Here is a 26,553-nt window from a genome sequence, read left to right on the forward strand (position 1 = left end):
CAGTGTTCCTTCAGAAATGGAATTGCATTGGCTCACCCAGTATATTTAGCTAGCTTTCCGTAGTGCATTGCTACTCCTTGAAAAACAAAAAAAACAGGTTCCAAGAGAATGAAGCAAATTTGATAATAGAAGTAAATTGGAAAGTTGATTAAAATTGTATGTTCAATCCGAAACATGAAAGAAAAAAAATTGGGGTTTCCTGTCCCTTTAAAGTTAAAGGACCAGTCAACACATTAGATTTGCATAATCAACAAATGCAAGATAACAAGACAATGCAATAGCACTTAGTTTGAACTTCAAATGAGTAGTAGATTTTTTTATAACAAATTTCAAAGTTATGTATATTTCCACTCCCCTTGTACCATGTGTTAGCAATCAGCCAATCACAAATGCATATACGTATAGTCTGTGAATTCTTGCACATGCTCAGTAGGATCTGGTGACTAAAAAATTGTAAATATAAAAGACTGTGCACATTTTTTTTAATGGAAGTAATTTGGAAAGTAGTTTTAAAATTACATACTGTATCTGAATCATGAAAATGTAATTTAACCTGAGTGTCCCTTTAAAACATCCCACCCCTATATTTAATATGTTAGTTGATAGTTAGTTTAGATATCGTCTTTAAAATTACATTAAGATGAAGCACTTCTTTGTGCTTACATGGAGAAATTCTTCTCTAACTGGTATAATCAACAAACATGGGCAAATCTTTCTGATGGTGCTGCTTGTTCATTATTAGGAATTGTATGCTGAGATCAAAGCAAATGAGGATCTGTACAAACAACTTCTTGACAAAGGACAGTTAATGTTACTTAGCCGAGATGATGCAGCAGGCTCCAACACTGAGCTGAACGTGACGCTTCTCAAAAGAAAATGGCAAAATATTAGCACCAAAGTGGAAGAGAGAAAGGTTAGTCTATACAATTTGTGTTAAATTAATGGATGTTTCTCATCACTGTGATATTTGTTTGTTTCTAATGATGAATAAATACTTAAATAATAATATTTACTGTATGTGTATATGTGTATATACAGTGTATATAAAGTGTGTATATATACAGTATATATATAAATAATTTGTGTGTGTATTTAAAATAATGACCCAGGATTCTGTCTCTTGCTATATGTTTATTTTATTTATTTTTTTGGATTAGGTAAAACTCGAAGAGGCTCTCAATCTGGCCACTGATTTCCAGAATTCGCTGCAAGACTTCATTAACTGGCTGACGCAAGCCGAGCAAAGTTTAAACATTGCTCCCCACCCCAGCCTCATCTTGGATACTGTTCTTTTCCAGATAGATGAACACAAGGTAATGTTCCTAATATTTGCGTTTACATCTCCTTTTCTGATTTCTTCTAGAAGTCTATATAGAAAAATATGAAATGTTTTATTAAACATATGAATTCAAAGATGCATTGAAACAACTGCATATGGTACAAAATGTAGTTTATACACAAATACACATGCATACACTTATAAAGGCAAATATATTCTAATGGCAGTAATATGAAATGGTGATAGTGTGATTTTTATTTATTTATATCTTTTTTAGAAAGGAGAAATCAGATTAAATTGCAGGATATAATGATGTGAATACTATCACAGTATAAAGAGGGAAAGCACTCTGGTGCAAATAATTGTCTGAATATATCGGCTGGTGGGGAATTCTGTCTGGTGCTGAAATTGGCAAATAGTGAAGTGTTTGATATTTGAGACCGTTTGGCATGCAGTATGGAATTATATAGTCCACCTGTATCAATAAAAGTACTCACAGACTGTGCAAAATCTTGTGGGTTCAGCTCATGTAGAATTATGGAAAAGCAATTTGGCTTTTCTTCCTTTTCACAGCACTAGACAGTTGCTCTCCACCCACTCCCCAACCACACCTTTTATGGCACTTATTACCTCTTCTTAAAGCAAAATACATCTTTTTTTTTTTTTCATGTTTTCCAATTAATGTGACTTAAAGGAACAGTAAACACCTTAAGATATTTATATATAATGTTTAGTTATGCTTAATGAAAGAACTTTGCTACATATTTCCATTATTTATTTTGCTCGCTTTTCATGTAATTTAGCTTCCTTGTGCAGATCTATTCAACTCCAAACAATCATCTATTCAGTGAGCTTCTTGAAACTTAGTATGGGTTGATTCTGTGTACATAAATTTGCAGGGGAGGAATGGCATTAAAGGGACAGTGAAGTCAAAAGTAAACTTTCATGATTCAGAAAGAGAATGCCATTTTTAACAATTTTCCAATTTACTTCTCTTATCTAATGTGCTTTGTACGCTTGTTATCCATTGTTGAAAAGCATACATAGTTAGGCTCAGAAGCAATGCACTACTGTGCGCTAACAGCTTGTTACTGTCTCAATGTGTTCAGCCAAGCCCCCAGTAGAGCATTGCTCTTCAACAAAGGATACCAAGAGAATAAAGCAAATATGATAAAGTTAGTAAATCTGAAAACTGCATGCTTTGTCTGAAACCCAAACGTTTTCTTTCATGATTATGTCCCTTTAAGGTCTATTTCTCAACTCTGTATGTTTATTTCATATCATTTTTGCTGTTAAGAAGGTGCATGTTATTTCTGCAGACACAAATTCAGTTTTGAAAACTATAAAACAAATAAAATGTGATAATATCTTCAAGATAGAAAAATTGCCTAAAATAATCCGAGTGCATTAATGGAATTAATTTCCCCAACAAATTAAACATTACAGCCATGAATATACTGCATCTGCTATATAATTAAAAACAAATAATATATTTCAGGATGAATAACCTTTAGGTTATAGTATATTTTAAATATAAACTATCTTTAAATAGATTTTTTTCCTTAAAAAGCTTTTTTTTTTTTTTTTAAATCATTGAATTTTATCAACCCTGAAATGCACCCTGCTGACTTCTAAAGGCTAACCCAGCTACATATCTGTCCCTAATTGGCTTTATCAGATAACAACTGCAAAACAATGCATGTTATACTAACTTTATTACCATGGCTAGCCTTGTTGTCTGTAGACTTAAACCCAGATTGGCTCCTCCAAAGAATGCAAATGGTCAGTGGTTGTAGTAGACAATGTTGTGAATTTGTTTTAAAATGGTTTAGGCTTGGCTGCTATATTATTCTATAGCAATGCAACTGAAATATCTTGTATATTAAAGAGACGAAACCTAACGTTTTTACATCTTTCTTTCATGATTCAAATAGAGGATGCAATTTTAAACTTTCAATTTTACTTCTGTTATATAATGTGCTTTATTGCACATCCTTTGCTAAAAAAGCATACCTAGGTGGGCTCAGGAGCTGCAATGCACTACTGCTGATTAGTGGCTGCACATATATGCCTCTTGTCATTGGCTCACTTGATGTGTTCAGCTAGCTCCCAGTAGTGCATTGCTGCTTCAACAAAGGATACCAAGAGAATAAAGCTTATTTGATAACAGAGGTAAATTGGAAAGTTGTTAAAAATTGTAAGCTGTTTCTGAATAATGAAGGAAAAAGTTTGGGTTTCATGTCCCTTTAATACTTTGCTGAGAAATTGCTGTACAGCGTGTTTTTGAATTGAATTTGCCTAGATTCATGCTGGTTCGTGCTTCTGTAAATGTCCTGTTCACTCTTGTATGGAGTGTGTATCTGTTGATCTGTTAAATATTTGTTTTTGTTTTTTAGGTTTTTGTAAATGAAGTGAATGTCCACCGTGAGCAAATTATTGAATTGGACAAAACTGGGAACCAGCTGAAGTTTCTCAGCCAGAAACAAGATGTTGTCTTGATAAAAAATCTCCTCCTCAGCGTCCAGTCCCGATGGGAAAAGGTGGTGCAGCGTTCTGTGGAGAGGGGACGATCTCTGGATGATGCCAGGAAACGAGCCAAGCAGGTTAGAGGAGTGATCAGGGAAGGTTGTGGCAAATACTGTACAGGTAGAAAACCCTTTATCCAAACTGCTTGGGACCGGAAAAGGCTTAGATTTTGGAATATTTGCATCTGTAAAATGAAACAGTAGGGAGAGGGGATGGAATGAAGTGTAAACAAAATATATCTTATGTCTTTTAGGCAATGTTTACATAATACAGCTTATTCATGTAAACTAAAGGTGATTTTATATCATTTTTTAAATACTTTTTTGAATAACAAGCAAGGAAAATAGTAAGTTTGGATCATTTTATTTTTTAAAAAATATTAGTGAAAAAGATTGGATTTTAGAATAATTTTGGAATTCTGGATTTGGCAATATGAATCTGTATCTGAAATCCTATAACTACAGATTATGAATAGTACCCACATACGGAAAAATAAAATCTTTATGCTACATTTGTTTGGTGGTTCCTCCATCTGAGATTGTGTTGACATTTACTCTACTTAAAAGTACATGGTATTATAAATGTTCCCTTTTCCATCTAAAATTGAGTGTATTCTTTGCAGCCACCAATCAGCAGCTATCTCCCAATAGTGAATTGCTGCTCCTGAGCATATATTGGTATGCTTTTCGGTGAAGAGTATTGAAAGAACAAAGCAAATTAGATCATAGAAGTCAACTGGGATTTTTTTTTCAAATTGCAGGCTCTATCCGAATCACGAAAGTTTAATTTTGACTTTATATTCCCTTTAACTGCTGTTTTTCATATAGACGATAGACAAAGTTTTACCAGCTCGAATGTAATGCCACAAATGGTTACTTTATATTTTACTTCTGGCTTTAGTTTCGCTCTTGAATCCATTTAATGTGAGTCTCGTGTTTGTGTATTTCAGTTCCATGAAGCCTGGAAGAAATTAGCAGACTGGTTAGAGGAAGCTGAGAATCACCTGGATTCAGAACTGGAAATCTCCAATGATCCAGACAAAATCAAGCGGCAACTCACTAAGCACAAGGTTATTTTCTGGGGGGTTTTTTATGACAAGGGTGGCCCACACAGCTTGTGGGTTATGTTTGTACATTAAACTTGTTCTTATAAAACTGTCTCTACGTATCAGTATAAAGGGAAAGTATACCTAATGTTTAATTGAATTGCTTTATTTAATCATTTTTTGTATAGATTTTTTAACAAACATATTTACATACACATATGAATTAAACAGTACATACTAAGAAGTGTTCCATTAAACTACTTGATGCCATTGTTCTCTACAATGCAGGATTTCCAGAAGACCCTAGGAAGTAAGCAGCCTGTGTATGACACCACAGTTAGGACAGGGCGTGCGTTGAAAGAGAAGGCTTTGCTCAGTGACGACGTCCAGAAGCTAGACCATCTTCTTGGAGAAGTGAGAGATAAGTGGGATACAGTGTGTGGCAAATCAGTAGAAAGGTAACCTTAATGACACTTATAACTATTTAACTTCAGTGCAATTCAGTGTTTAGTAATGCCTGACGTATGGTTAATTGGTGTATTCAACACTAATTTTAAAGGGACCGTCTGTACCATTTAATTTGTGTCTTTTAATAATTTGTTTACTGATTGGAAAATCCATCTTTATCTCAAGCATGTTTGTATTCCATATGTGTTGGTGCCTATAATTCCTCTGTAAGGTTGTTCTTGGAATCCACTGCCCTTGGGTGAAATAGAATTTCCTGATATTTTACTATAGCCACTCTATCTCCTTGTTTGCGGTATCAATCTAAGCCTGAAAGAGTAAAGTATGTTTTGTGATATAATATATGCTGCTGTGTATGTGGACACTAATCCCAGAAATCAGGGAGCTATCACTTTTAATATTTTTTTTCTTTCTGTATTTTTTTTAAATATTCTCCATCTATCGATGTTTAAAAACCTCATTTTATAACTGTATTTTTATTATAGGCAGCACAAGCTGGAGGAGGCCTTGCTTTTCTCAGGCCAGTTCATGGATGCTTTGCAGGCACTGGTCGATTGGTTGTACAAGGTGGAGCCTCAGCTGGCTGAGGACCAACCAGTGCATGGAGATTTAGATCTTGTGATGAATTTAATGGATGCACATAAGGTAAGAATCTACTTTTATAAAAAGCAGTGGTTCAGAATCTGTGGTGCCATAGAAACCTGTTTTTGTTAAAATGCTATATCTTATACTGAATAAAAATAAATGAAAACATGTTGATGGTCCTGCTTTTCTCTACAGTATGAATCATCGAGATGAGGTCCTGCTAGGTCTGCATTATAATTAGTTTGTATTGTTCTATATAGGTCTTCCAGAAAGAGCTTGGTAAAAGAACCAGTAGTGTACAAGCGCTAAAACGTTCAGCCCGTGAGTTGCTTGAGAGCAGCAGAGAGGACACAACGTGGGTGAAGGTTCAGCTGCAGGAACTTAGCACGAGGTGGGACACAGTCTGCAAACTTTCAGTGTCCAAACAGACACGTCTGGAGCAAGCACTAAAACAGGTGAGGAGCTTGATAAGGGTAAGGGTTCTAAGTAGCCTGTAGATAGTATAATAAATTCTAGAGGTTATTGCTAGCATAAATGATCAAACAAACTTCCAGAAGGGAGTGCTTTTCTAAATTCATTGTACTAAGTTCTAGAGGGAAAGCGGTATATTACAGGAGAGGCACTGAACTAACTTATAGAGAATGAGACCTTACATTAAATTTGATCATCGGTGTCTGAAGGAAACTGCTGTTAGACTCAAAGTGAGGAGCAAGTAATAATTACCCTGGAATATTCCCAGAGATGCTGCGCTACGGCAGTTTCTATAGAAATCACATCTTATTAACAATACAGACAACATTTATAGAACTGAAAGCAAAAGACAACTGTTCAAATAATTCTCTCGCAACAGGATGAGTCACACTCCAGACTACCCTCACCACAGATATAAAAAGAGATGAATGAGTAATATATTAGTCAGACCCATTGCTTGCCCTGCTCTAAACACAATCTGGTATCCAAAAAACAGGGGAAACAGGACAGTCCAGTTGAACCCTTTTATCATCTACAGCAGGGTCAGCAACCTTGGACCCCCAGATGTTTTGGGACTACATTTCCCATGATGCTGAGACACTCTTTAGTCTTTCTGAGCATCATGGGAAATATAGTTCCAAAACATCTGGGGGCCCAAGGTTGCTGACCCCTGATCTACAGCACAAAATAAACAGCTATACAGTGGTCTCATGTTTATTGGTTCCGCCTAGCACTATTTTCATTGATGCTGCAAGTCCATTTAAAGTGTGAGTTGTCTATGAGGTAAATTATATAGAGTTGCACTGCTGTTGTCATTGTTTTCTAATTTAGGGTCTGCCTTTAGACAATATAGATGCTCAATATGACTATAGGTCGGTTTGTGTAAAGTGTCCTACCTATTTCTTTCAGGCCGAGGAGTTCCGCAGCACAGTGCACATGTTACTGGAATGGCTTTCTGAAGCTGAACAGACCCTACGTTTTAGGGGAGCATTACCTGATGATGCTGAATCCTTACAGTCACTTATTGATGTCCATAAGGTTAGTGGGTTAAGCTATTTAAATACCTAGACTGTAATGTTACCAGATATGCCATACATCTGCTATATTTCTATTGTACATATTTGTGGGCTTAAAAATGTAATTATCTTCCATAGGAATTTATGAAGAAGGTTGAAGAGAAGCAGATAGATGTGAACACAGCTGTTGCTATGGGAGAAGGAATCCTAACCACGTGTCACCCAGACTGTATTACCACCATTAAGCACTGGATTACCATCATTCGAGCACGTTTTGAAGAGGTAAATATGGACCTTAAGCAGGCACTCCTTGACTTGTGATATTCATATCAGTACAGAGAATGCTGAACGTGATGAATACGCAGTGAACATACGTGCTTTGCCTGATGTATGGGCAGAATGCAGTCATCTCTCAGTATGCATACACAGTTTTCCTATTAGAGACCTTCCTTCCCCATCTTTATACATAACCTCATCCAACGTGTATATGTCTTCCTCAGCTTATTTAGGAAAAAAGGGACGGAGAGGGAGCGCTACAAAGCTGATATCTATAATGGATAGCACAGGTGTGATGTGAAAAGGTTAGGATATAGTGATGGAAAAACACAGTATTGAAAAAACTAAGGATAGGTTAGATATCATATATTGAATGAGCCATAATGTGAAAATATCAAAACAGTTTAATAAAACAAAGTATATAAGAAAAAAAACCTGTGTGTATAGTGGAACCGCAACAAATATATGCTACTATCCCTCTATGATGGTGGACCAACATTAGTATAAAAAATGGGTAAACCCAAGTATAAAAAAAAAAAAATCAGAGATATCGATATCACATCTGTGCTATCCATTATAGATATCAGCTTTGTAGCGCTCCCTCTCCATCCCTTTTTTCCTAGGTTTGCTTTTGACAGTCTTGAGGGAGACACTATTGGAGGAGAAGCTTTTATTGCAGCAGCGCAGAGACAACAATTTCTTATCCTATCCTTCCTCTGCTTATTTCCTGGCTGAGTGTTTGTGAACAGGAGGGAAGAAGCAACTTAAGTACTATGGCAAACAGTAAACATATTGCAAAACAAATCATCAGCAATTGTAGTGTGATGTAACCACATTATAGTATTAAAAGTATGGTTTATCTGTTATATTCTAATATTGTGTCCAAGGTTGTTCTTGGTTAAACAGCTTGAAGTAAGACTGATTACTGATCTCCATCTCTAGGTGTTGACCTGGGGGAACCAGCACCAGCAGAGGCTGCAGACTGCCCTATCTGAGTTAGTGGCCAATTCTGAGCTTCTAGATGAGTTGTTAAACTGGATCCAGTGGGCTGAAACCACACTAATTCAGCGGGACCAAGAGCCTATGCCTCAGAACATTGATCAGGTCAAAGCGCTGATATGTGAGCACCAGGTGAGACAGATTTTTTCAGCAAAAGGGAGCTGGCACACTTGTGATAACAAACAATGTTTTTATCAGTAAATATGTTTCCTACTAGCTGGTGTCTAGTTAAACACTGGCCTGTTTGTTGGGCACTGCTGAGACTTGGATATATGAAAGCAAAATGAATAGATAGTTTTAGAACATGATGCAGAAATACATTTAGTTGTACAAATATTCCATTGAAAAGTGAGATAAACTCTACTGTGAAATTATTGATATTATTATTTGTGTTATGCTACACCTGCATGGGGGAAGGACAGTATGTGAGAAAATATATATATTATATAAGAGGTTTGAGGGGTCCTTCTCTGATGAGAATTTACAGCGGTGGTCAGAGAGAAATAAAAATGAAAGGGTTGTTAATCGAAATACTGAACAAAATTCAGCAGAAATGTTTTAAAGGGACATAATACTCATATGCTAAATCACTTGAAGCTGACAGGAAAATATCACCTGAGCATCTCTATGTAAAAAAGGAAGATATTTTACCTCACAATTTCCTCAGCTCACCAGAGTATGTTCTGTGTAAATAGTTATACTCAGCTGCTCCCAGCTGCAGGTAAAAAAATATAAAGAAATGAACTGCAGCCAATCAGCATAAACAGTGCGGAGGTCATGAACTCTTTTACTGTGTTCTCATGAGATTTCACTTAACTCTCATGAGATTTCCTAGTAAACTTCCTTAAACTGAACAGGAAAATAACTCGAGTGTGCATAAGGCTCACTCCTTTACTGCTTAAAGTCCTTTACAATGGGGTGTGAATACTTAGGACATTTTGAGGTAAAATATGTTTCTTTTTTACATAGAGATGTTCAGGTGATATTTTCTAATCAGCTTTCTCCAACATAGGTGTGTCCGGTCCACGGCGTCATCCTTACTTGTGGGATATTCTCTTCCCCAACAGGAAATGGCAAAGAGCCCAGCAAAGCTGGTCACATGATCCCTCCTAGGCTCCGCCTACCCCAGTCATTCTCTTTGCCGTTGTACAGGCAACATCTCCACGGAGATGGCTTAGAGTTTTTTAGTGTTTAACTGTAGTTTTTCATTATTCAATCAAGAGTTTGTTATTTTCAAATAGTGCTGGTACGTACTATTTACTCAGAAACAGAAAAGAGATGAAGAATTCTGTTTGTATGAGGAAAATGATTTTAGCAACCGTAACTAAAATCCATGGCTGTTCCACACAGGACTGTTGAGAGCAATTAACTTCAGTTGGGGGAACAGTTTGCAGTCCCTTGCTGCTTGAGGTATGACACATTCTAACAAGACGATGTAATGCTGGAAGCTGTCATTTTCCCTATGGGATCCGGTAAGCCATGTTTATTACGATTGTAAATAAGGGCTTCACAAGGGCTTATTTAAACTGTAGACTTTTTCTGGGCTAAATCGATTGATTATTAACACATATTTAGCCTTGAGGAATCATTTTATCTGGGTATTTTGATATAATAATATCGGCAGGCACTGTTTTAGACACCTTATTCTTTAGGGGCTTTCCCAAAGCATAGGCAGAGTCTCATTTTCGCGCCGGTGTTGCGCACTTGTTTTTGAGAGGCATGGCATGCAGTCGCATGTGAGAGGAGCTCTGATACTTATAAAAGACTTCTGAAGGCGTCATTTGGTATCGTATTCCCCTTTGGGTTTGGTTGGGTCTCAGCAAAGCAGATACCAGGGACTGTAAAGGGGTTTAAAGCTTAAAACGGCTCCGGTTCCGTTATTTTAAGGGTTAAAGCTTCCAAAATTGGTGTGCAATATTTTCAAGGCTTTAAGACGCTGTGGTGAAAATTTGGTGAATTTTGAACAATTCCTTCATGTGTTTTCGCAATTGCAGTAATAAAGTGTGTTCAGTTTAAAATTTAAAGTGACAGTAACGGTTTTATTTTAAAACGTTTTTTGTACTTTCTGATCAAGTTTATGCCTGTTTAACATGTCTGACCTACCAGATAGACTGTGTTCTGAATGTGGGGAAGCCAGAATTCCTATTCATTTAAACAAATGTGATTTATGTGATAATGACAATGATGCCCAAGATGATTCCTCAAGTGAGGGGAGTAAGCATGGTACTGCATCATTCCCTCCTTCGTCTACACGAGTCTTGCCCACTCAGGAGGCCCCTAGTACATCTAGCGCGCCAATACTCCTTACTATGCAACAATTAACGGCTGTAATGGATAATTCTGTCAAAAACATTTTAGCCAAAATGAACCCTTGTCAGCGTAAGCGTGGCTGCTCTGTTTTAGTTACTGAAGAGCATGACGACGCTGATATTAATATCTCTGAAGGGCCCCTAACCCACTCTGAGGGGGCCAGGGAGGTTTTGTCTGAGGGAGAAATTACTGATTTAGGGAACATTTCTCAGCAGGCTGAATCTGATGTGATTACATTTAAATTTAAATTGGAACATCTCCGCATTTTGCTTAAGGAGGTATTATCCACTCTGGATGATTGTGAAAATTTAGTCATCCCAGAGAAACTATGTAAAATGGACAAGTTCCTAGAGGTGCCGGGGCTCCCAGAAGCTTTTCCTATACCCAAGCGGGTGGCGGACATTGTTAATAAAGAATGGGAAAGGCCCGGTATTCCTTTCGTCCCTCCCCCCATATTTAAAAAATTGTTTCCTATGGTCGACCCCAGAAAGGACTTATGGCAGTCAGTCCCCAAGGTCGAGGGAGCGGTTTCTACTTTAAACAAACGCACCACTATTCCCATAGAGGATAGTTGTGCTTTCAAAGATCCTATGGATAAAAAATTAGAAGGTTTGCTTAAAAAGATGTTTGTTCAGCAGGGTTACCTTCTACAACCCATTTCATGCATTGTCCCTGTCACTACTGCCGCATATTTCTGGTTTGATGAACTGCTTAAGGTGCTCGATAGTGACTCTCCTCCTTATGAGGAGATTATGGACAGAATCAATGCTCTCAAATTGGCTAATTCTTTCACTCTAGACGCCTCTTTGCAATTGGCTAAGTTAGCGGCTAAGAACTCTGGGTTTGCTATTGTGGCGCGCAGAGCGCTTTGGTTGAAATCTTGGTCGGCTGATGCGTCTTCCAAGAACAAGCTACTAAACATTCCTTTCAAGGGGAAAACGTTGTTTGGTCCTGACTTGAAAGAGATTATCTCTGATATCACTGGGGGTAAGGGCCACGCCCTTCCTCAGGATCGGCCTTTCAAGGCAAAAAATAGACCTAATTTTCGTCCCTTTCGTAAAAACGGACCAGCCCAAGGTGCTACGTCCTCTAAGCAAGAGGGTAATACTTCTCAGGCCAAGCCAGCTTGGAGACCAATGCAAGGCTGGAACAAGGGAAAGCAGGCCAAGAAACCTGCCACTGCTACCAAGACAGCATGAAATATTGGCCCCCGATCCGGGACCGGATCTGGTGGGGGGCAGACTCTCTCTCTTCGCTCAGGCTTGGGCAAGAGATGTTCTGGATCCCTGGGCGCTAGAAATAGTCTCCCAGGGTTATCTTCTGGAATTCAAGGGACTTCCCCCAAGGGGGAGGTTCCACAGGTCGCAGTTGTCTTCAGACCACATAAAAAGACAGGCGTTCTTACATTGTGTAGAAGACCTGTTAAAAATGGGAGTGATTCATCCTGTTCCATTAAGAGAACAAGGGATGGGGTTCTACTCCAATCTGTTCATAGTTCCCAAAAAAGAGGGAACGTTCAGACCAATCCTAGATCTCAAGATCTTAAACAAATTTCTCAAGGTCCCATCGTTCAAGATGGAAACCATTCGAACTATCCTTCCTTCCATCCAGGAAGGTCAATTCATGACCACGGTGGATTTAAAGGATGCGTATCTACATATTCCTATCCACAAGGAACATCATCGGTTCCTAAGGTTTGCATTCCTGGACAAACATTACCAGTTCGTGGCGCTTCCTTTCGGATTAGCCACTGCTCCAAGGATTTTCACAAAGGTACTAGGGTCCCTTCTAGCGGTGCTAAGACCAAGGGGCATTGCAGTAGTACCTTACCTGGACGACATTCTGATTCAAGCGTCGTCCCTTCCTCAAGCAAAGGCTCACACGGACATTGTCCTGGCCTTTCTCAGATCTCACGGCTGGAAAGTGAACGTGGAAAAGAGTTCTCTATCCCCGTCAACAAGGGTTCCCTTCTTGGGAACAATTATAGACTCCTTAGAAATGAGGATCTTTCTAACAGAGGCCAGAAAAACAAAGCTTCTGGACTCTTGTCGGATACTTCATTCCGTTCCTCTTCCTTCCATAGCTCAGTGCATGGAAGTGATCGGGTTGATGGTGGCGGCGATGGACATAGTTCCTTTTGCGCGCATTCATCTAAGACCATTACAACTGTGCATGCTCAGTCAGTGGAATGGGGACTATACAGACTTGTCTCCGAAGATACAAGTAAATCAGAGGACCAGAGACTCACTCCGTTGGTGGCTGTCCCTGGACAATCTGTCTCAAGGGATGATGTTCCACAGACCAGAGTGGGTCATTGTCACGACCGACGCCAGTCTGATAGGCTGGGGCGCGGTCTGGGGATCCCTGAAAGCTCAGGGTCTTTGGTCTCGGGAAGAATCTCTTCTACCGATAAATATTCTGGAACTGAGAGCGATATTCAATGCTCTCCAGGCCTGGCCCCAGCTTGCGAGGACCAGGTTCATACGGTTTCAATCAGACAACATGACGACTGTTGCGTACATCAACCATCAGGGGGGAACAAGGAGTTCCCTAGCGATGGAAGAAGTAACCAAAATTATTCTTTGGGCGGAGTCTCACTCCTGCCACCTGTCTGCTATCCACATCCCAGGAGTGGAAAATTGGGAAGCGGATTTTCTGAGTCGGCAGACATTGCATCCGGGGGAGTGGGAACTCCATCCGGAAATCTTTGCCCAAGTCACTCACCTGTGGGGCATTCCAGACATGGATCTGATGGCCTCTCGTCAGAACTTCAAAGTTCCTTGCTACGGGGCCAGATCCAGGGATCCCAAGGCGGCTCTAGTGGATGCACTAGTGGCACCTTGGACCTTCAAACTAGCTTATGTGTTCCCGCCATTTCCTCTCATCCCCAGGCTGATAGCCAGGATCAAGCAGGAGAGGGCGTCGGTGATCTTGATAGCTCCTGCGTGGCCACGCAGGACTTGGTATGCAGATCTGGTGAATATGTCATCGGCTCCACCTTGGAAGCTACCTTTGAGACGAGACCTTCTTGTTCAGGGTCCGTTCGAACATCCGAATCTGGTTTCACTCCAGCTGACTGCTTGGAGATTGAACGCTTGATTTTATCGAAGCGAGGATTCTCAGATTCTGTTATCGATACTCTTGTTCAGGCCAGAAAGCCTGTGACTAGAAAGATTTACCACAAAATTTGGAAAAAATATATCTGTTGGTGTGAATCTAAAGGATTCCCTTGGGACAAGGTTAAGATTCCTAGGATTCTATCCTTCCTTCAAGAAGGATTGGAAAAAGGATTATCTGCAAGTTCCCTGAAGGGACAGATTTCTGCCTTGTCGGTATTACTTCACAAAAAGCTGGCAGCTGTGCCAGATGTTCAAGCCTTTGTTCAGGCTCTGGTTAGAATCAAGCCTGTTTACAAACCTTTGACTCCTCCTTGGAGTCTCAATTTAGTTCTTTCAGTTCTTCAGGGGGTTCCGTTTGAACCCTTACATTCCGTTGATATTAAGTTATTATCTTGGAAAGTTTTGTTTTTAGTTGCGATTTCTTCTGCTAGAAGAGTCTCAGAATTATCTGCTCTGCAGTGTTCTCCTCCTTATCTGGTGTTCCATGCAGATAAGGTGGTTTTACGTACTAAACCTGGTTTTCTTCCAAAAGTTGTTTCTAACAAAAACATTAACCAGGAGATTATCGTACCTTCTCTGTGTCCAAAACCAGTTTCAAAGAAGGAACGTTTGTTGCACAATTTGGATGTTGTTCGCGCTCTAAAATTCTATTTAGATGCTACAAAGGATTTTAGACAAACATCTTCCTTGTTTGTTGTTTATTCAGGTAAAAGGAGAGGTCAAAAGGCAACTTCTACCTCTCTCTCTTTTTGGATTAAAAGCATCATCAGATTGGCTTACGAGACTGCCGGACGGCAGCCTCCCGAAAGAATCACAGCTCATTCCACTAGGGCTGTGGCTTCCACATGGGCCTTCAAGAACGAGGCTTCTGTTGATCAGATATGTAGGGCAGCGACTTGGTCTTCACTGCACACTTTTACCAAATTTTACAAGTTTGATACTTTTGCTTCTTCTGAGGCTATTTTTGGGAGAAAGGTTTTGCAAGCCGTGGTGCCTTCCATTTAGGTGACCTGATTTGCTCCCTCCCTTCATCCGTGTCCTAAAGCTTTGGTATTGGTTCCCACAAGTAAGGATGACGCCGTGGACCGGACACACCTATGTTGGAGAAAACAGAATTTATGTTTACCTGATAAATTTCTTTCTCCAACGGTGTGTCCGGTCCACGGCCCGCCCTGGTTTTTTTTTTTAATCAGGTCTGATATTTTATTTTCTTTAACTACAGTCACCACGGTACCATATGGTTTCTCCTATGCAAATATTCCTCCTTAACGTCGGTCGAATGACTGGGGTAGGCGGAGCCTAGGAGGGATCATGTGACCAGCTTTGCTGGGCTCTTTGCCATTTCCTGTTGGGGAAGAGAATATCCCACAAGTAAGGATGACGCCGTGGACCGGACACACCGTTGGAGAAAGAAATTTATCAGGTAAACATAAATTCTGTTTTTTACAGCTATACTGCATCACTTTCAAGTGTTTCAACATTTGGGTATCATGGCCCTTTAAGTACAAAGAAAAGTTGTGGAAGCAGATGTGCGGGGTAAAGTGGTGAACCTCTTGTGCAGTGCAAAGAGCCAGTTTTGAGCAAATTGAATACAAAGGTGTAAGATCTATTATTTTTTTATTATTATTATTTTTTAAGTAAGATTTTGACTCATCCTTTGAAAACTAATGTTGAGGATGAAGAATAGCAACAGGTGAATGAAGAAGAGTAAAATGGATTGGAGTGGGTAAATGATGAATATGTTGTACTTAGCAAATCATGATTTGAGAGGATGTATGGATCAGAAGTTTTATGTCTTGTTTGAGAAATGTATACATTCTGGACATTTTGTTTGAGTGTAAAACCAAGAAGTGTTGGTTTACCCTAGTAACACTCACTAACAAACAGTCGTACCTCATAAAGGGCTCGGTTACGATTGGAGTGCTATTTAGGGCTCCTGCTCGCATGCTAACTTTGCTATATGGAGGCTTTTTACACTCGTCAGGTTGCACTCGTATTACAAGTTGAAAGTGAAAAGTTAGTGCAAGAGCGAAAACCCATTGCAGGGCCTATGATTACCCAAAAACTCCACTCGCCCCATCAAGCGAGTAAATGACAAACCTTACCAGCCCGCAAGAAACTTTACTCACCCGTGTGTGTCTGTATTTAGTGTGTATATATATCTTATAAAAAGCTAAGTAAAGATTGTTAATATAATCTCAGAAAACATTTCCAGTAAATTGGATAAATATCTAATACAAAACTAAACAGCATTAAAAAAAACAGCTGTTATGGTGCTCACAAAAAATAAGTGCATCTGCACAGGGCTAGACTGAGACCAAAAACAGGCCCAAGAATTTTATGGCAGTGACGCCCACTCCCCCCACCCCATTATTTAGCCATACACTAAAAATTACAAATATAATGTATATAATTTGACAAACTGATAATTGTTTATGGACATGTACAGATTGTATTAATGAAGTAGATGAAGAATTGTCATCCATAAATACATAGATATATAATATACACACACATACACATGTATATATTACCAATCACACACGTACATACAGACGCACATACATATTTATATGTATTCACAGACACACACATACATATATACCTACACAATCACACACGTACATACAGACGCACATACATATTTATATGTATTCACAGACACACACATACATATATACCTACACAATCACACACGTACATACAGACGCACATACATATTTATATGTATTCACAGACACACACATACATATATACCTACACAATCACACACGTACATACAGACGCACATACATATTTATATGTATTCACAGACACACACATACATATATACCTACACAATCACACACGTACATACAGACGCACATACATATTTATATGTATTCACAGACACACACATACACATGTATATATTACCAATCACACACGTACATACAGACGCACATACATATTTATATGTATTCACAGACACACACATACATATATACCTACACAATCACACACGTACATACAGACGCACATACATATTTATATGTATTCACAGACACACACATACATATATACCTACACAATCACACACGTACATACAGACGCACATACATATTTATATGTATTCACAGACACACACATACATATATACCTACACAATCACACACGTACATACAGACGCACATACATATTTATATGTATTCACAGACACACACATACATATATACCTACACAATCACACACGTACATACAGACGCACATACATATTTATATGTATTCACAGACACACACATACATATATACCTACACAATCACACACGTACATACAGACGCACATACATATTTATATGTATTCACAGACACACACATACATATATACCTACACAATCACACACGTACATACAGACGCACATACATATTTATATGTATTCACAGACACACACATACATATATACCTACACAATCACACACGTACATACAGACGCACATACATATTTATATGTATTCACAGACACACACATACATATATACCTACACAATCACACACGTACATACAGACGCACATACATATTTATATGTATTCACAGACACACACATACATATATACCTACACAATCACACACGTACATACAGACGCACATACATATTTATATGTATTCACAGACACACACATACATATATACCTACACAATCACACACGTACATACAGACGCACATAGATATTTATATGTATTCACAGACACACACATACATATATACCTACACAATCACACACGTACATACAGACGCACATACATATTTATATGTATTCACAGACACACACATACATATATACCTACACAATCACACACGTACATACAGACGCACATACATATTTATATGTATTCACAGACACACACATACATATATACCTACACAATCACACACGTACATACAGACGCACATACATATTTATATGTATTCACAGACACACACATACATATATACCTACACAATCACACACGTACATACAGACGCACATAGATATTTATATGTATTCACAGACACACACATACATATATACCTACACAATCACACACGTACATACAGACGCACATACATATTTATATGTATTCACAGACACACACATACATATATACCTACACAATCACACACGTACATACAGACGCACATACATATTTATATGTATTCACAGACACACACATACATATATACCTACACAATCACACACGTACATACAGACGCACATAGATATTTATATGTATTCACAGACACACACATACATATATACCTACACAATCACACACGTACATACAGACGCACATACATATTTATATGTATTCACAGACACACACATACATATATACCTACACAATCACACACGTACATACAGACGCACATACATATTTATATGTATTCACAGACACACACATACATATATACCTACACAATCACACACGTACATACAGACGCACATACATATTTATATGTATTCACAGACACACACATACATATATACCTACACAATCACACACGTACATACAGACGCACATAGATATTTATATGTATTCACAGACACACACATACATATATACCTACACAATCACACACGTACATACAGACGCACATACATATTTATATGTATTCACAGACACACACATACATATATACCTACACAATCACACACGTACATACAGACGCACATACATATTTATATGTATTCACAGACACACACATACATATATACCTACACAATCACACACGTACATACAGACGCACATAGATATTTATATGTATTCACAGACACACACATACATATATACCTACACAATCACACACGTACATACAGACGCACATACATATTTATATGTATTCACAGACACACACATACATATATACCTACACAATCACACACGTACATACAGACGCACATACATATTTATATGTATTCACAGACACACACATACATATATACCTACACAATCACACACGTACATACAGACGCACATACATATTTATATGTATTCACAGACACACACATACATATATACCTACACAATCACACACGTACATACAGACGCACATAGATATTTATATGTATTCACAGACACACACATACATATATACCTACACAATCACACACGTACATACAGACGCACATACATATTTATATGTATTCACAGACACACACATACATATATACCTACACAATCACACACGTACATACAGACGCACATAGATATTTATATGTATTCACAGACACACACATACATATATACCTACACAATCACACACGTACATACAGACGCACATAGATATTTATATGTATTCACAGACACACACATACATATATACCTACACAATCACACACGTACATACAGACGCACATACATATTTATATGTATTCACAGACACACACATACATATATACCTACACAATCACACACGTACATACAGACGCACATACATATTTATATGTATTCACAGACACACACATACATATATACCTACACAATCACACACGTACATACAGACGCACATACATATTTATATGTATTCACAGACACACACATACATATATACCTACACAATCACACACGTACATACAGACGCACATAGATATTTATATGTATTCACAGACACACACATACATATATACCTACACAATCACACACGTACATACAGACGCACATACATATTTATATGTATTCACAGACACACACATACATATATACCTACACAATCACACACGTACATACAGACGCACATACATATTTATATGTATTCACAGACACACACATACATATATACCTACACAATCACACACGTACATACAGACGCACATAGATATTTATATGTATTCACAGACACACACATACATATATACCTACACAATCACACACGTACATACAGACGCACATAGATATTTATATGTATTCACAGACACACACATACATATATACCTACACAATCACACACGTACATACAGACGCACATACATATTTATATGTATTCACAGACACACACATACATATATACCTACACAATCACACACGTACATATTTATATGTATTCACAGACACACACATACATATATACCTACACAATCACACACGTACATACAGACGCACATACATATTTATATGTATTCACAGACACACACATACATATATACCTACACAATCACACACGTACATACAGACGCACATACATATTTATATGTATTCACAGACACACACATACATATATACCTACACAATCACACACACATTTATTCACACACACACACAAACTAAGAATTTCTCTTTAGATTTTTTTTTAAAGTTGCCTATATTAGAGGATGATCATAAATAATGTGCACAAAGTGAACAAGTTTACAGTACTTCTCAATGTACTAGCATGACAGCTAAGTCCCACTCACCTCCTCCTGAAAGCCCTTTGACCTCATAGCATCAGAACAATGTACTATTTAACCCATACTAAAATCACACGCACACTCACCGCTCTAGCATAGAAGCATGATATTTGCCTTCCCGCGCAGACAACCTTAGGGTTGGGAAGTAGCAGCTGACAAGAAGAAGATTGAGAGCCATGCTGAAAAGGGGAGGTTGTTTGTATTCATTTGACAGAACCTCCCCTTTCTTCCCTCTTTTCCCTGTTTGCGTATGTGAAGGGCAGTTTGACTGCTTTATTCTTCTTTCTTTTTTTTTTTAACGGTACTGATTTCCCAATTAGGAAAATGTCATGTCGCCAGTCCGGGCTGGCCTTGCCATTGGGCACAAAAAGTTGAACTTCGAATATTGCAACAGTGTGTTTGTGTGTGTGTGTATGTGTGTGTATATATATATATATATATATATATATATATATATATAATATCTTTTTAAAAATACTTAGAACATATTCCCCTATGTGAAGAACATTAAAATGTGAAATATTTACAGTAAATACATAGTTAAAACAGTTATTTAATATTAATACGGAATAAAAATGTTTTTTTATGTTTTCAGGAATTTGACTGCAAAGGGCTCAAATACACATAAATATTTTTTTATCAGACAGTGTTTATATGAGTGTAACTATACTTTTACATGGTATTCAGGTTGTGTTTTATGCAACTTTTTTTCTTCCCTACCTTTGACGCAAGCTCTCAAGTCGTGATAACCCGATGTGTTAAATTCTATTATGCTCGAGTTAACGTGTTTACTTTCATCTCATACTATGCGCTGTATTTCCATCATGCGCTGCAGTTAGCACACCACTCATAATCTAGCCCTAAATTGGGAAGCATAAAATCCCAAAGCTTTTCCATTTACAGGTGGTATTCAATATTTAATTTATTCCTTTCTTTTCTTTTTTTTCTGTTCTGTCCATCAGCAGAGTGTGAAAGGTTACTATTGCTTCAGGCTCTGTAACTTAAGGGGCAACTTGTTTATTATTTCTTTGTATTTTATTTATATATGTATTCACGTAAGGACTTTTTTGTGTACCACATTCTATAATCAGGGCTGGGCAGTTTTGGGGTGTATCCAAGCTGTAATTGTTTTTCTACCTCTATTATATTTTAGTACACTGCAACAAGATGATATTGCAATTTTAATGTTATATCATTAACTGCAGAGCTTATTTTGTGAGTAGATGTCTCGTGTATTTTGTTGGCACTTTAAGTTACTATATTTTTAATATGTCAGTAACACTTTGCTAAATGTCTTAAAAAATACACATCTTATACACATCTTATATGCCCAAATGGGAATCACACTACTTGAAAGGAGACAGTAGAGTGTGCTATTTACTGCATGACATCTAAGTTTTACTCGATTGATACACAAAAGATACACAAAAGAATTTGTCAAAAAGTCCCAATTGCAATGAAAGCCCCAAGATCCACAACCTCTGGAGCTTTCAGATAACGTTCATGTGCTTTAATCACTTATTGGCATAAAACTGGGGGTAAACAGACCTCTTTATATACACAGCCTAGTGTTACAATGAGCAATGTAATTCTAACTGTTTATGATAGTATAATGTTAATGTAATAGTGTATAACAATAAAATTATGCTCCAATTATTGATCAATTTGATCCTATTTCTTTATATACATTCCTTATATAATTCCTTTAATAATTTTAACAAGTCAGATATTTTTAAATAGCTTAATAAAAATGTAACTTTTAAAAAATCAATTATATTTCTTTCCTATGACATGGAGAGTCCACGACGTCATTCCAATTATTAGTGGGATATTCAACTCCTGGCCAGCAGGAGGAGGCAAAGAGCACCCCAGCAAAGCTGTTAAGTGTAACTGCCTTACCCATAACCCCTAGTCATTCTATTTGCCTCTGTCAACGGAGGTTGTGCGAAGTTGGTGTCTGAAGATATTTAATCCTTTTATGGGTATTTTTCCCTGCAAGCAAGGATTGGGGTTTTAGCTGTGTCCATGTCAATCTCTAGTAAGAGTAATCGTGACTTTTAAGCAGTTAGTCCTTGCTTTTATTTTAACACTTTGCTTCCCCGTTGAAAAAGCCAGAGTTGGTTACTCTGTTCTTTAATTTCCTACAGGTCCATGACAGGGCGTTAAGTACCTGCCACACCTAAGGAGCAACATCTGTCCCACAGGATCTAAGGTAAGTGCCTTTGCCTTCTAGGTACTGAAGGACAGCAGCGCTTAAGAGGTTAATCCTCTTAGGATCCATTTTCTTCTTAATTGGAAAGAGTCCACAGCTGCATTTATTACTTTTGGGAAATAAGAACCTGGCACCCCAGCCAAAGGCTTAAATACTCCTCTCACTCCCCTCATCCCCAGTCATTCATTGCCTTTCATCCCAGGAGGTTGGCAGAGAAGTGTCAGAATTTATTTTGTCTCTTATGGAGGGTAGTACTCTTCGACATGGGACAGGAGTTTTAAGTAATCCTATCAGTCTCTCACTGAGGGCTTGAATGAAAGTTAGAGTCCGGAGATGCAGGGAGAGTCTTTCCGTCGAAACCATCCCGACTCATGTTAACCGCTCCTCAAGCAATCGGTATTGTCGAACTTCGCTCTGCTGCCTGCTTTCTTCTCTCAAGTCCATGGCCGAGGCGATGCTACTATCCGTCACACTTGAAAGGCCATGTTCCTGTTCCACGGCGTAGATTCCAGTAAGATCGTTTCATTTTACTTTCTTCGTGAATGTATTGTAATTCAGATGTTTTCCTGAGAGGCTAGCACCTTGCATGTCTAACTAACATAAGGGTCTCAGTGAGTCTCCTTTAGAATCTTGGAATCAAGGGTTAATATCTCCTGAGGGGGGGTTATTGAACAGGGTTTTTTTAATCATGTTTATGTGATTCAACCTGCTTATGTGTGGTGTTAATTGTGCTCATGGTTTAGAACATTAAGGCCTCTGGAAGTGACGCAACCTTATGGTTGGGCGTGCTTTTTTGGACTGTACGGGTCACCTTGTGGCCGGGCGTGAATACGTTTACACATTCCTGACTCTGTGGCGAAGGAGAAATTCTAGTCTGTAGGAGTCTGGTTCATAGGAGGTGGTGAGTGCCCCAGCCATTGTGTGTGTCAGGTGCCGTTTGTTTTACTTCTTTAGTCCATATTTGCATATCCTCTATCCAGTTATGGAGGATTCCGATGCTGAGACTGTTCAAATTTCAGATTCCGTTATGGAGGATTCTGATACTGAGACTGTTTTAATTTCAGATTCTGCGTCCGGTGAAGAATCCGGATTGGCCTCGTTGACACATTGCAACCAATTATGTTCTGTATGCCATATGAGAGCGCCTTGTTCCTCGGGCTCGGGGAATTAACAGCTGAGCCATCCGCCTCTGGGAGTCCCGTCCTCCGAGAGGCGTGTTCACTACATACTTCTACACATGCAGGTAACCCAGTTTATGATTATTCCTCCATGCAGGGTGGCATGTTCCCCCCCGGAGGTTGCAGCAATTATTCGCCTGCAAAGTCCAGACGTTTATTTGCAATTGTGCTTGTGTCTTATTGTCCCGGTTCTCCCACCTTGGGGAGGGCCTCTATAGTTCCCTGCAGGTGTAACTGTCCCTGAGTGTTGTGCCCTTCGTTACAGAATTGCGCGCATTCGCGTTTTACTCAAACATGTTTTTCAATTATTAAATGACCCTATTCTTATCGGATGCAGGAATTTTCAGTCTGCTAATTCGAATGGTGCACCTCATTAGACATGTGGGGATGATGTAATCTGATTGTTATTTTATTGAGATCTTTCCCAGTTTACGGAAGATCAGGGCTCCGTTTGGCTGGTCCTGAGGGTAGGCCTGTTTCTTCTTGGGCTTTAACCTCTGGGTTGCCTTATATTTTCTTTTTATCCGATAGGATGTTTTTTATTTTGTTTGTTTCCTTCGGGAACCTTCTGGAATCGATACTCTTTGTTACTTCTTCGGAAGTTGTTTTGGACATGTTAGTCCTATGTTAAAAATGTCTGTTTTCCTTTCTTCCCCTCTGAGGGAGGATTTATGCAGCTTGTCGGTTAGGACCCTGGGTGCAGGCTGGTCCTGTTGGGTTCGGTTCTGTCTTGTGGCTGTTCAGGCACGTGGCGCTGTTCTGCTTGGCTGGTCTGGTTGAGGCGCTGAGTGCTCATGTTATCATTTGTTTTACATGTTTTAACTAAGCATTCAAGAGGACCTGTGGGTCTGTGAGGCGGAAAGGATTGTTTCAGTCCTTATAGCCTTCAATCATGGATGACTGGGTCAGTGGAGTTTCCGCTGCGACACTCTCTCTTACGTCTGGTATTATCGGACCCTAGAGTTTCCTCCCCCACGTGTTGGAGGGCTTAGCGCTCTCTTACTGCTGTTTGAATGGTTTGGCCTTCTTTTTTGAGGCTCTGGATTTGTCCTTTTTGGACTTGGTCCATCAACCGCTAGTAGTTTGAATAGCTGATTAGCATGCGGAAGGTTTGCAGTTTGAAACCAGCTGCAGCTCTTTGCACCTTGAATGTGTGTTTGCAAACTGTTTAATGTAACCAGCTGCAGCTATTGCACATTGACCGTGTACTGTCTAGCGGAGTTATAAGACCTTCTTGGTCTTCCTCCGTTGTCTCCGGGTGGGTTAGGTGTCCTTTTAGGGACCTGGGACATGTTTGATCCCTGTGGGGACATTGGGCTTAGCTCGGGGTTCCCCAGAGCTGGGAAGGCTTTGCGTCTGTTCTCCCTGTATTCCTCTGTTTATATGGAGGTGATGTGGAGACTAGCCCTGCTCGAGGGGTTTTGACCTTGAGGTATCCCTTGCTGTGTTGTCCTGAGGCTTTTTGAGAAGTCTAGGAGCTCTAGGGTCGTTATACGACTTTTATTGCCTTGCTCCTTGGAGCATAGGACTTTAGCAAGGGGTGCTTCCTTCCTTCTGTCAGGACTTACGAGTTCTTCTCTTTATACGGATTGATCTGGATATTGCATTCATATCCCTTGCGTCTATTTTTTTATCAGACGGGGTGTTAAAGGGCCACTAAACCCAAAATCTTTCATGATTCAGATAGAACATACAAATTTAAACAACATTACAATTTACTTCTATTATTTATTTTGCTTCATTTTTTTAGATATATAGTTGAAGAAGAAGCAATGCACATGGTGAGCCAATCACATGAGGCTTCGATGTGCAGCAACCAATCAGCAGCTACTGAGCATATCTAGATATGCTTTTCAGCAAAGAATATTAAGAGAATAAAACAAATTAGATAATAGAAGTAAGTTAAAAAGATGTTTAAAAATGCATTCTCTTTCTAAATCATGAAAGAAAAAATGTGGGTATCATGGCCCTTTAAGTTCTCGGGTATTGTTTGATTGAACAATTGGGTGCCCGGACCTGTTTTCTCCCTGAGGCTTCCGGTTGCTGAGGCTTCGCTCAGCGTTTTCCCTTGTCGACCCAGTTATGGGTTATTATCAGAATCTTAGGCCTAATGGCTGGTTTGGGGTTCCCCTTTACTGGGAACTTGAGCTATGTCCTTTACTCAATCTACTTGACCTGGTCATGGTTGGCCAAGTTTCTGTGTCTGTTGTTCATTAGGCTTAATGTGCCTTAGGGTTTGATTCCCTAGGTCAGCTTGCTAGGGTAACCCTTTGGATTCACTGCTCTGCAGGCGAATGGGTTTGCAGTGTCTCTGCTGCATCAATTACACAGGGGATGTGTATTAGCAAGCTACTTTTAGGGGGGTCCTTTCCATAGACATCTGTGTGGGGGATTGATCTCTCCTTTAGCCAGGGGCTTTGTGCCTTGAGGACAGATTTTGCCCTTCTGGCTCCATCACTTTTATTAAGGGGTTATTCTTCTTATGGAGATGTAGTCCCTTTCTTGTTGCTTCTACTGGAATCAGTAGGTTGGAACTGTGGGTTAACTTATCAGAGAGGTGTGTCTCTCTGGGTTGTTACGTTCCATCTGGAGTCTTGCTGGCTCCAAGTCGAGACTTTGTCGGGCCTTTTTGCTTAATCTTTTGGGTCTACGGTCTGTTCTAGGAATCG

At 39.0% G+C, this 26,553-nt stretch overlaps 1 protein-coding gene across 6 annotated transcripts in view; it reads left to right on the forward strand.

Annotated features, from left to right (window-relative positions):
• MACF1 (microtubule actin crosslinking factor 1) overlaps positions 1-26,553 on the forward strand; it is a 413,635-nt gene that overhangs the window by 288,342 nt on the left and 98,740 nt on the right. For all 6 annotated transcript variants that reach the window (XM_053707285.1, XM_053707286.1, XM_053707290.1 and 3 more), the window contains 10 exons: positions 743-913; positions 1,158-1,313; positions 3,676-3,882; positions 4,755-4,874; positions 5,139-5,308; positions 5,801-5,960; positions 6,161-6,355; positions 7,281-7,409; positions 7,526-7,669; positions 8,606-8,794. In XM_053707285.1, coding sequence (XP_053563260.1) covers positions 743-913; positions 1,158-1,313; positions 3,676-3,882; positions 4,755-4,874; positions 5,139-5,308; positions 5,801-5,960; positions 6,161-6,355; positions 7,281-7,409; positions 7,526-7,669; positions 8,606-8,794 — 1,641 coding nt within the window. The remainder of the gene's footprint in view (positions 1-742; positions 914-1,157; positions 1,314-3,675; positions 3,883-4,754; positions 4,875-5,138; positions 5,309-5,800; positions 5,961-6,160; positions 6,356-7,280; positions 7,410-7,525; positions 7,670-8,605; positions 8,795-26,553) is intronic.

Source organism: Bombina bombina, chromosome 3 (genome assembly GCF_027579735.1).
Source record: "Bombina bombina isolate aBomBom1 chromosome 3, aBomBom1.pri, whole genome shotgun sequence".
NCBI classification, from domain to species: domain Eukaryota; kingdom Metazoa; phylum Chordata; class Amphibia; order Anura; family Bombinatoridae; genus Bombina; species Bombina bombina.